The 11,681-nt window shown below is 38.9% G+C and overlaps 3 protein-coding genes across 8 annotated transcripts; all 3 read left to right on the top strand.

Moving 5' to 3' along the window:
* The first annotated feature begins 245 nt into the window (after positions 1 to 245).
* hsd17b1 (hydroxysteroid (17-beta) dehydrogenase 1) lies at positions 246 to 3,008 on the top strand. Its single transcript, XM_028600039.1, has 6 exons — positions 246 to 663; positions 933 to 1,094; positions 1,171 to 1,350; positions 1,505 to 1,598; positions 1,689 to 1,872; positions 2,310 to 3,008. The coding sequence occupies exons 1-6, from the start codon at positions 567 to 569 to the stop codon at positions 2,463 to 2,465; spliced, it is 873 nt and encodes a 290-aa protein (XP_028455840.1). The 5' UTR covers positions 246 to 566; the 3' UTR covers positions 2,466 to 3,008.
* A 1,928-nt stretch (positions 3,009 to 4,936) lies between these two features.
* Positions 4,937 to 8,128, top strand: si:ch73-141c7.1 (coenzyme Q-binding protein COQ10 homolog, mitochondrial). The gene is made up of 5 exons (XM_028598734.1): positions 4,937 to 5,139; positions 5,946 to 6,101; positions 6,488 to 6,680; positions 6,821 to 6,922; positions 7,593 to 8,128. Exons 1-5 carry the CDS (start codon positions 5,036 to 5,038, stop codon positions 7,743 to 7,745), a joined length of 708 nt encoding a protein of 235 aa, XP_028454535.1. The 5' UTR covers positions 4,937 to 5,035; the 3' UTR covers positions 7,746 to 8,128.
* Positions 8,129 to 9,109: 981 nt separating this feature from the next.
* On the top strand, positions 9,110 to 11,544 carry LOC114568998 (complement C1q-like protein 2). Of its 6 annotated transcripts, none has more exons than XR_003694371.1 (4): positions 9,110 to 9,795; positions 9,900 to 10,034; positions 10,123 to 10,869; positions 10,976 to 11,544. XR_003694371.1 is itself a non-coding variant. In XM_028598737.1 (4 exons), the coding sequence occupies exons 2-4, from the start codon at positions 9,543 to 9,545 to the stop codon at positions 10,407 to 10,409; spliced, it is 675 nt and encodes a 224-aa protein (XP_028454538.1). In that variant the 5' UTR covers positions 9,110 to 9,269; positions 9,477 to 9,542; the 3' UTR covers positions 10,410 to 11,544. The 6 variants fall into 6 exon arrangements, 2 of the variants coding, with proteins under 2 accessions (XP_028454538.1, XP_028454536.1); XR_003694374.1 differs by having other exon boundaries at positions 10,123 to 11,046; positions 11,275 to 11,544; XR_003694373.1 differs by having other exon boundaries at positions 10,123 to 11,046; positions 11,246 to 11,544.
* Positions 11,545 to 11,681: the final 137 nt, after the last annotated feature.

The raw sequence follows: 11,681 nt of genomic DNA, 5'->3' as shown, positions 1-11,681 counted from the left end.
TTGCTGCCATCTGGTGCTCATATTAGTGGTGCAATTTACAGGATAAACAGGTACTGCATGGCAGAGCTAACTAGAGCATTGTTATCATGCTCAAAAGCCAATTTAATTGAAATAAATAAGGGCACGCCACCCCACAGCAGTCACAGAAAGATTTGTATATATAAAATACATGTAATATACATTTACACCATTAATCATGTATGTCATTGGAAGTATAAAAAACCCTATGCAATCCCACACACACACACAAACGCAGTAATGTTTCCCACATGTCTGTCTCAATAGAAAAATCAACTATACTAACAAGGACATGTGAAAAACTGGGAGGACTCCAGGTGGCCGATAACAGGAAGATGTTTAGGATTAACTGGCCTTGTGATAGCGAAATATGTGGAAACACTAAGAAGACGAGTTTTCACATGCCTCCATCTTATAATAAAAACAAACTTTATTTATATAGCCCCTTTCAAAACACAGTAACATAGTGCTTTAGAATAAAAACAGAGCATTAACCCCCATGCTGCAGCTGCTCTCTATTGAAGCAGACAGTTCGTGAGCCAGACTCCATGGACAAGAAAGTAGTGCTGATCACAGGCTGCTCCTCGGGGATCGGTCTTAGCCTGGCCGTCCGGCTAGCCTCTGACCCAAACAAAACATTCAAAGGTAACCACACCTGACACACTTTTCTATTGTATGCCTCAAGTGCCTTTCTTAGAAAGCTTGCATTGGGTCAGGAACTGTTGATGTTAATGGTCTTCTAAGCCCGCAGTATGTAATGTTGTACTGTATGCTCTGTATGTGATAGTGACAAATGACTTGATACAGCAGCCAGAGATATTCTGCAACATATGTGAGATTTGTATAAATAAAACATTTGAAAGCATTGTGAAAACTTTATCAAGACATGCTACTTATTGCTGATTTCTGTTTAGTGTATGCCACGATGAGAAACCTGGCCAAGAAAGAACGTCTTTTAGAGTGCGTGAAGAGCCTGCACAAGGATACCTTGGACATACTCCAAATGGACGTGACCAGCCGGCAGTCCATCCTGGATGCGAGGGACAGAGTTGTGGAGAAACGAGTGGACATTCTAGGTATGCTCTTGTGTCAGTGTGTTCCCTTAAGATTGTAATTTCTGTGTGTTAATGGGCTTACCCTTACTACTCACAGTGTCTAATGCTGGCGTGGGTTTGATGGGGCCGCTGGAGGTGCTGTCCTTAGACTCAATGAGGCAGATTCTGGAGGTCAATCTCCTCGGTACCATCCAGACCATCCAGGCTTTCCTGCCGGAGATGAAGGTTCAGGGCCAGGGCCGGATTCTCGTCACCGGGAGCACTGGAGGGCTTCAAGGTGAGACAAGCCCACGCATGAGGAATCACTGAATGTCAACGATGTTCCACGTGTGCAGTTTTTCTAATGATTTGACGGCAAATCGTGTTGATGCTTGCTGCCTTGCGGGAAATTGACAAAATAATTCATCTTCGTGCTTCATGCTCTCTTACAGGTCTGCCCTTTAATGAGGTGTACTGTGCCAGTAAATTTGCAATAGAGGGAGCATGTGAGAGTTTGGCCGTCCTGCTGCAACACTTCAATATCCAGTGAGTTTGAATGTTTTCCAGCATCTTGTTTCCTTTGTTTAGAGGCTGCTAACTGGAAACTGTAAATGTTGCTTATGCTTCATCCTGCAGTGTGAGTCTCATTGAGTGTGGTCCAGTCAACACTGACTTTCTGGTCAACCTGCAGAAGGCTGAGCTCGGGGATACGTGTCTCCAACAGGTCGATGCTCTCACACTCAGCCTCTATGAAAAATACCTGCAGCACTGTGGCTCCGTTTTCCAAAACGCAGCACAGGACACTGAGGACATTGTAAAGGTATGTTGATGAGATATATATATAAATATACAGTTACTTTCCGGTTCAAGACCAACATACAAAATGATGAGCTTACAATATATGATGCACAGGTAAAGATGAATCTGTCCAGCAGGATTCAGCTCCACCTCATCCAACTACAACATTGTACAATAACATATATAACATGAATCATCATCAAATAGTATAATAATATAACAAAAACAGGATCCAGTCTCCATATTGAGAACTTTTACTTGTTTACTTTTACTTTTACTTGATTTTCACCTGAAGTAAAATTTTGAATGATATACTTTTACTCGTAATTGTATATGTATACACTTCCATCAGAATACTGATATAGGTTGAGATCATCACAACAAATGGACAGTATTTGGTGTCAATATAAGAGCCCTTTTACGTCTAACCGCTGTGGTGTGTTTGTGTTTGTCTCCAAGGTATTTCTGGATGCCATCCAGTCACCCAGCCCTGCATTCAGATACTTCACCAGCGGTGTCGTGCCACCTCTCACCAGACTAAAGATCTCAGAGCCAGATGGCTCGCGGTACATCAGTGCTTTGAGCAAAACCATGTTCTCAGCTGAGGAACAATAATTTTGCCTTGTTTTCAACCAAGCCAATACTTGCTCATCTTTGTCTTTATGTGCTTTAGGTGAATACTTTTGCGCTTTCAGTTTTGGTATAATGAATAAAGTTGACGCACTGTGACTCACTGTGGTTTCTCAACTGGAAAGGGCAGTAAGTTCAGTTTTTTATAGTAGAGTTCACACTGACTCCAGGTTTCTATTTTTGTATGTCACTTATCAAAAAGTACATTCCTTATCACAATATAAAGCTACAAATATAAAAACAGACCATTTTCTTTTTGGTGGAGAACTATTTGATGAGGAAATGTGTTTTTAGTGACACAACAGCTTTTACATTCCAGTCATTTGATAGTGTTCTTACCACACGTTGGCATATTTTCACAGGGATCGGTGTGCTTCTTGGCAGGTTCCCACTACATTGTTAAATGTAAAACACTCCAAGAATTTCCGTATGTAATGTTTGATTGGCTATTCTTAGCGGACAGAAAATAACTTCCTTGCTCCAAAGCATGAAACGAAATAAAGGAGTTTCTCCACTGGCAGTGAAAGGAAAATATGCAAAGATCTTTACATGAATTAATGATATTGTACATTGTATATCTTTACTAGTATTTGCTGAACTGCTTGCCTTAAATTGCCCCTTGGGATAAATGAATATAGCCTTTGAATTGAACTGAAATGAGTTTGAGTGGTATCTGTTTTGCACTCACTGCAGATTGTATTGGTGTACCTTACTTACTTTCTGCTCTCTATCTATCCATAATAGAGTGTCACAAGGAGTATATGTTATAAGGAACAAAAGAAAGCATTTTTCACATTAGATAGCCTATGTATTTATGCATATTAATAATCAGGAGATATAGTATTTTGTTGAAGTGGAACAAGCACTTTTATTAAAAGAAAATATAGAGAGGAAAAATAACTGGTAGATTAGACTGGAAACATCCTTTAACCTAGAAGTGGATTCTCTCTCAGTCCTCTGTACATATTGCCACAAAGAACACACAAACATACTGTATGTCAGATATTCTGTGGCAGTCTGGACTTTTTAATCCTCATGGGTCTTTAGCGGAGAATTTAGCACGCAGTGATCTTTAACTCTGACAAATTGAGCAATATCTACTTTGACAGGTTGTGTACTTGGGATGACATCTACTATGCAGACACACAGTTGAGCTCTTTGGCTAATTGAAAGGCCTTTCAATGATTAATACATCTGTTAATAAAACATGTGAATTGGAAGTCCATATTCAATGATATAATGCAGTGACTTCATGACTCCAGTGTAGTCCTGAGACAACAAATTGCATAAACAGACAAAAGGAAAATCCTATATTTGTTACCGTAATACCTCTATTACATTTCTATTTCAACAGAAATCTAAAAGAGGTCATTTAAAAACTGTGAAAAGTTAGGACACGTCTTTCTGAATTGTAATAGTAAAATGTAAGGAGGAGGTTTAAGTGTCTCAGTTGGGCTTTTGAATCACAGAACTGTACAAAGAGGGATCAGAAGCCTGAACATGAGCCAGCTGGAACAGCATCCATCTCCTGTGTAATTGTGGGATCAGGCTAGGGACTGTTTAACCCAAGTGTATCTTCTCTTATAGTCTGAGACAGGTTAGTTTGACTGAGGTTCTTAAATCCCTCCCTAATCAAATGCCTTAATTCCAGTCTGAAGATCCTGAAATGGATCCTGCACTACCAGTTCTGACTGTTACCGCACAGCCACTTAATACTGCAGCACCCTAGTTATCCTTCTATCGTAGTTTAAACATTTGATTTTAGTTGATGTATTAGTTTTGGCTGCTGCTTGGTGATACTTTGCTCTGCTTTAAACATTTCTACAGTTATTTGGAATGTTGATAATAACCTTTATTCCGCAGCACCAAAGTCCAGGTGAACCACACGCACACCTTGCATGTTCACCAGCTGAACCACACGGCGGGCTATCATTTAGACTTTGATTTGCTCGTAACAACCTCTCTAAATCAAAGCTGTCAAATATTAATGAGTCATATGTGCCACATTTGCTTACTAATTTATAAAGCAACACATCTGTATTTGCTTATCATCTATTTTTAGGTGACAAGAGTGTAAATGTTAATTCTGAACTCCATGTTTGTGTGTCTGTCTCTGAGTAAAAGAGGAGATTAGCTCTGAGTAGTAGGCTAGATGGGCCTGTCTTGCAGTGCTTCACAAACGTTGCCATGTGTTAAAGGTATTTAAATATACATACATTTCCACCCCTGAGATGAGAAACTTTCAATTTCAATAACACATTTTTAATTCATTTGAAAATAGTCTAATTTGGCAATTTCGTCAGCCAGTAAAAACATATAAGTCATCTGAATATCTTGAATTGGTTCTTTTGTGCATTTAGGAATTACATAGCTAAGTGATCGCTTGATCAACCTTTCTCTCTGATTGGCTGCAGCCTCTCGTTACGTCACTGCTTTTCTTGGCAAGTAGGGCGAGACTCATCAGTCAGAAGAACACAGTTGCTGCTACTGCTGCTACTGCTGGGGCAGGAAGTACCGTCGTCTCTCCTGAGAACCTGTGTTACAAAAACTTCACCATGACCAACAAAACGACTCCTCTCCTCTTCAGGGCAATGCTGGAGATGTCTGAAGCTCACTCCGCAAAAGTTGCGCGAGGAAACAGTAAAAGAGCAAATACAAGGTGAGTGAGAATGGGACTCCCCAGAGAGATGCGTACAGGTAGAATTAGCCTACTCAGGAATTATTAGATTGAATTGTATTAGTCCTGCGGTTTTCGACATGTGGCTGTCCCACAACAGTTCAGGAGATTATTAAAGAAACCGTCTCTGGTTATTATGAATGGGTTGTAGACTTAATTTCGTGTTAGTGAAGGAACATTTGGCAGAGAACCTTGCATTCAATACAGTCGGTTTTCTCAGTGAGAAATGATTGGGGGAAATATTATGGCCATATGAATCCAGTTTGTCTTCAGAAAAGTATTAATGAATGATTTGCATTCACTTAAAATATCTCGGTTTATGTATGAATTGATGCTCATACATTAAAACTGTCAATTTACAACATAAATAGCCTACTGTGGGTACTATGTTAGCCATGTCCTCTCACTGAATGAACCTGTGATGTTCTTTGTGTATTTCCCACAAACTTCTTGTCCCTTCCCATACACACACACATATATATATATATATATATATATATATATATATATATATATATATATATATATATATATATATATATATATATATATATATATATATATATATATATATATATATATATATATATATATATATATATATATATATATATATATATATATATATATATATATATATATATATATATATATATATATATATATATATATATATATATATATATATATATATATATATATATATATATATATATATATATATATATATATATATATATATATATATATATATATATATATATATATATATAATTCCCTCCCTTTAGACACTTGTGGGGCTCCTGTGGTGCCCTGGCAGCGAGAAGGGCCAGCCTGCCTCTCTTCCCCGCTGTCCCTGTCAGCACACCCAGCCGCAGCTTCATCAACCTGGCTGCTCCCATCAGCGCCCGCAGAATGGAGTACACCGAGTGCCGGACATTAGGGTGAGTGCCCTGATATGGTATCCTAACATGTTGAAAACCACTGAGATAAGTAGACACTAACCAACCGAAATACACAAAATTTATTACAATTATATTAGTAAGTAAAAGAAATTAAAAACTCAAAGCAAAGCAAAATTTTTTGCCTACTTGAAAAATGAATTTTATTTGTCTTGCATATCAGTGTACAACATTTCTTTGAGTTTTGGACTGTTAGTTGGACAAACCAAGCTATTTGTAGATGTCACCTTGGGCTCTGAGAAATTGTGATCAGCATTTTTCACTAAAGTAAACTCCAAAAAAAGGTTACAAAATCTTTAAGACTGAGCAGTAAATGGTGCTATCTTCTCATTGGATGTGACCCTGTCTTCATGCGATTGTGTGTTCAGGTATACTCTAGAGCAGATGTACAATGTGGTGGCCAGTGTGGACCATTACCAGCACTTTGTTCCCTGGTGCAAGAAGTCTCGGGTCATGAAAGGTCGAAATGGCAACATCTGGGCGGACCTTGAAATAGGTTTCCCCCCCATCGTGGAGCGCTACACCTCTGAAGTCATCGTCGTCCCAAACCACCAAGTCAGGGTAAGTCCTAGTCGTATAGCTCCAGAAAACAACCATAACAAATACCTACTTATTTTCTCAAACAATACACTTTGACCCAGTGTATGATCATTGCCTTTTACCAGTCAATTATAAATAAAGGGTAATTTCTTTTCAAACAGGCTCTGTGTACTGATGGATCCCTCTTCAGCCATCTTGAAACCATATGGAGGTTTGCCCCTGGAGCCAAAGACCAACCAGCCTCCTGTAAAGTGAACTTCTATGTAAGTGTATAAGATCAAATTAATATCTGACACAGAGTCGTGAGGAAAATCCTTTTTTTTTTTTTTTTTTTGCAGCACCCAAGTTAATTTGATATATCAGGACTGGGGGGGTGTAGAATCCTGCAATGAAAATAGAATAAAGTCAACATTGACATGAATAAAATAGCTGTGACACTATTATAATTAACAAACCCCCTGATCACAAAAGAACAAGTTGCCCATGGGACTTGAGAGATCAGCTTGCACATTGCATTGCTTGAGGAGAGACTAATTCCACGTCTTTGTTCCTGTACTATTGTGAATGGATTACTGACTCGAAGGAAGTGTTGCGTAAAATCTCATTATGCTCTAAGTTTGGTCATGAGTAAGCATGTTGGTGTCTCAGGTGGCCTGAAATAGCTGTCAGCGCCGGGAACATTGTTGGCTCAGATTACATCAGGGTCAGCCAGAAGGTTAAATAAGACTGATTGATTATCCGCGAACATTCAAAGGAAGTAAAAGTCTAAATGACTTAAGTCTGCCAAAGACTTGATTTTTGTAATCTGTAATGTTCCCCTCTATACAAAAAAGAGAGAGCTAGAGATATGGGTTTAGATTCAGATAATTGAATAAACTAGAGTCTCACAAACTGTTAGCTAATGTGTTTGTCCCCCTCCTGTGTCTTCTACAGGTGTCATTTGAGTTCAAGTCTCTCCTGCACTCTCAGCTGGCCAGCGTGTTCTTTGATGAGGTGGTTAAGCAGATGGTCAGTGCATTCGAGTCACGAGCAGCAGTGCTTTACAGGAACCAACAGGAGGCGCCATTGAGAAGGCGGTCAACATGAGGCGATCCCTTTGACCTCCCCCTCCATCCACATCCACTATGGACCCTTCAACCATAACCAAACCCTGCTCTCAACACTTGTCTTACACAGGAGGCTGGATCTTCTTTTTGCACTCACTCATATTTTGACACATTGAACATACTTAAAACTATTTATTTAAAAGCCACAAGCTAATTTATTTACTTTCTTGTACATATGTATTTACTTTAGGGACAGGAGCGCATGCATGGTTTCAAATGATTGTGTTTCTTTGTAAAATTGTGGGATAAAGTACAGACAAGTGACTCCTGGTCAGTGCTGAAACATCTAAAAGGGAAAATGGCTATTTTCTTGTTCAGCACTTTAGTTGATGGAATTAAAAAGCTCTTATTTTGGAAAATCTATGTCCAAGTGTCGTTTATTGCATATATTTGTTGATAATTTGGCAACGGCCCAAGTGACTAGGCAAGACATAGGCAAGGATTTTCAGTGTAGTGGATCGTATCTATAACTGTTCACTCCTTGTTGTGTTTGTGCTAGAGTATTGGGGAAAATGCGCTTCCAGGAACAGTTGCATAAGCACAGTACCAACAACCTGTCCCTGGGCTATAGTCAATACTCCCCTCCCATCCAACTTTAGCTTCGGAGAACAACTCGCTTTACACAGTACAGTTGGTGATGGTCTGTTTTCATGGTAACTTGTAAAAGGCATATCATGCTGATTTCACAATCCAAACTACTTGTGACCATTTTACAACAGCACAGAGTACAAACTGAAAGTACAAGATCAATTGGTTTTATATGTCACAGTGCATGCACATATAATAGGAGCTCAAACAGTTCAAGTGTATGACATGAGATATATTATAGATGGTAGACGTAATGTATTTCATTATATAAACTAAGCAATAAACATATTAAGGCAGTGTGGCATACTGGGTCAGAGGCAGAGTCACAGTAACAGTCTAGTGTTGAAGAGTGACTGGTGTTCAAAGGTTTTCATGTAGGAACAGACTCAGAAATCCCAGACTTCAATCTAAATGACTATGGAGATTAATAAACAAAGCAGGAATATTGTTTAAACTAATTCTCTCAGTAAATAATTTGTCTAAAGTCTCTGAACACCCACATGTAATTATATTCATTCTGGTTGATTAGACATCTGCTCAGTGTTGAAGGGCAGCCAGAGCTTAGATGGGAATTTATTGGGTCACAAATCTTTTCTACCAATAAAAATTATAGAGGTGTCATGTGTCCTACCCTAACAGGTGCAGCCAAGCTAACAGACTCAGGAAGATGTCAATCAATCAGCCTAAACACACCCACGCAGTCCTGGGAGAAGATCTAATAAACCAGGTTAAATGAAAACACCTGTGTGTGTGTGTGTGTGTGTTTTTTCAGGGCCTTTAACAATATTTGTCAAAGATAGCTTTCTGTATGTCTTTATAGATCTTTTAGTGTGATGTTAACCAGAGTGCAGTCTGATTTTATGGGGCTGGGTTAACAAACTGCAGAATGCCCTGTTTGAACAAATTTGCTAAATCAGTATCTTTTAAATCTGATCACACCTCTTTGGACTTGATTTATGCAATGTTTTATTATTTCAGACCTGTAAAGCGCTCTGTAAACCTTTCCTTACAGCAAGTTAACATGCAGTATATTAACAAAATGTTAACTTTTGTGGGTTTTCCCAAACTAAAGACGACAGGTTATGTTTCCTGAAACTGGTGTTTCTTGTTTTGCACAATGTAGGATTTAGTATAAAAGGGTGAGACTTGACAGAGACGGCACAGAAGCAGAGATTTCAAAACCACAAGGATGAAGAAGATTGCAGTCCTGATTCTAGCGTTTAGCTGCTGTCTGTGTCAAGTGCAATGTAATGAAAACCATGACAAAGTCTGTCAGTGTTCAGGATCCACTAGCTGCTGTGACATCTCCCTCACTTCCGTAAGTCAAACCCTGGGAGCCGTGGGAGAGAAAGTTGCAAACATGGCGGAAAAAATCGCGCTTCTGGAGGCTAAGTTGCAAGACACTGGAAAAGAAGTCCTGGAGCTGCGGAGCCTGACTGGAGGTAACATCTAAAGTAAACGTTGTCGTTTAGGATATAATAATTTAATATAATCACTTTTTTCAATTCTTACCACTGACGTGTTTGTCGTAATTTGATGCTTTCAGGCAGACCTCAGGTGGCCTTTTCTGCAGCTCTCCTGGCCTCTGGCTCTGGAGACACTGGACCTTTCACCTCTGCTACCCCACTTAAGTATAAGAGGGTCTTCTCCAACATTGGCAGTAGCTACAATCCTTCAACAGGTAGTGTATGTTAGAGAGAGAAGGAGATAATGAGAAAAAGGCAAATGAGAGCTCATTAAAATTGAAACCATTCTCATTATTCTGGCAGGCATTTTCACAGCAATTGTCAAAGGAACGTACTTCTTTCGATTCTCAATGTTCAACAACCTCAATCCTACTCCCAGCTCTGTTGTGAGTCTCATGAAGAACGGTGTGCGGCTGACATCTGTCTGGGACACGGCAGGGTCTGATGCAAACGACATGGGCAGCAACGCTGTTGTCATCCACCTAGAGGAGGGAGACAATGCGTATGTGGAGCTTGCGGCAAACAGGATGGTCTATGATGATTCCATGAACTATAACACATTCAGTGGTTTTCTGCTCTTCACTATGTAATCGGCATGTGTCTTTATGCTAGAGTGAAAGAAATATCTCTTTATTCATACTGATTAACTAGTAGTTTGGAACTAATGTTGTGCTTTCTCTGAGAAAACAGAAAATCAGGAAATGCAATTTGTTTGAAACAATGTGAAGTTTTCTTTTATTAAACTTAAAAAAAAAACGTTTTGATTTCATAATTTATGCATATGCGTCTTCTCCTGTAGCCCTACTTACTATTTTAAAACTATAAGTAGGTAGACAGAAAGTAGTAGTTGGGTGTAATAAACCCTTTTAAAAATATAAGTCGTTTTTAGGTGGAACAAACTTTTAAACTAGTCATTACTATCTGGTTGCAGTCTGGCAATCACCCAATTCGCTAGGTGGCGCTGTTGTGGAAAATTGGGATCCTAGACAAGAAAATTGGACATTTTACTTGTTCTAGAATTCAAACTGTTGGGATTATTTTATTCAAAATGTGAGTTGTCCGTAGATTTGAATCGAGATACAAGATAAATATTTGTATGATATGATGTATGACCAATGACTGGATGTGTCTGACCAAACCGGCGTATTTCATACAGGCAGAGGGTCCTCGTAAGCGTGTGCGCACTACGCCACAGCTGCAATCAGACTACAGCTGTGTTTTTTGCTGGTAAGAACTTTAAAATAATTTTTTTTTATTGAAACTCACGCAAGTGAACACTTTAAATCGTCATGGCCAAAGTATGTGATTGGAAACGAAATTATGTGTTGTGAAGGGCTTGTCTGGTACCTGAACCCCAGACCTATGTAAAAAGTAAAGAGGTGAAACCATTTTTGCCAACATGAATCAAGACAGTTATTAACAACAGCATGGCACCCTCCACACATTCCTGATGAGGAGCCTGATCGAACACAGGAACGCAAGATGGAACCAACAACTTCTGGAAACCCAACACGCAGACCCCACTAACTGATGAAACAGCTGACTGATGCCAAGGATAAAGCTAGCAATATTCTTGCTTACAGCTGGGCACTGTAGTTTTATGCTATGGCACAAAGAAATAAACTAGCAGGCTTTGACTACACAGAAAAGACTTGTTACTAGTTTATCACCAGTTTTATTTACACTGGTCCACTTGTGACAAAAATAAAAAGTTCTTAAAGCTTGGGTTTGACTTTTATATTCCACTAAAAGTGTGTCAAAATTGTTTTGTCAGCCCTGTTGAAAATATCACAACATGAAGCATGTATAGGTATACATACAGTATTATAGTTTGAGTATATATTTTCATATCATTGAAAGTT

The sequence above is a fragment of the Perca flavescens genome, chromosome 15 (assembly GCF_004354835.1).
Source record: "Perca flavescens isolate YP-PL-M2 chromosome 15, PFLA_1.0, whole genome shotgun sequence".
Taxonomy (NCBI): Eukaryota; Metazoa; Chordata; class Actinopteri; order Perciformes; family Percidae; genus Perca; species Perca flavescens.
Note: the sequence above shows the minus strand (reverse complement) of the source record. Positions and strands in the feature narration are given on the sequence as shown.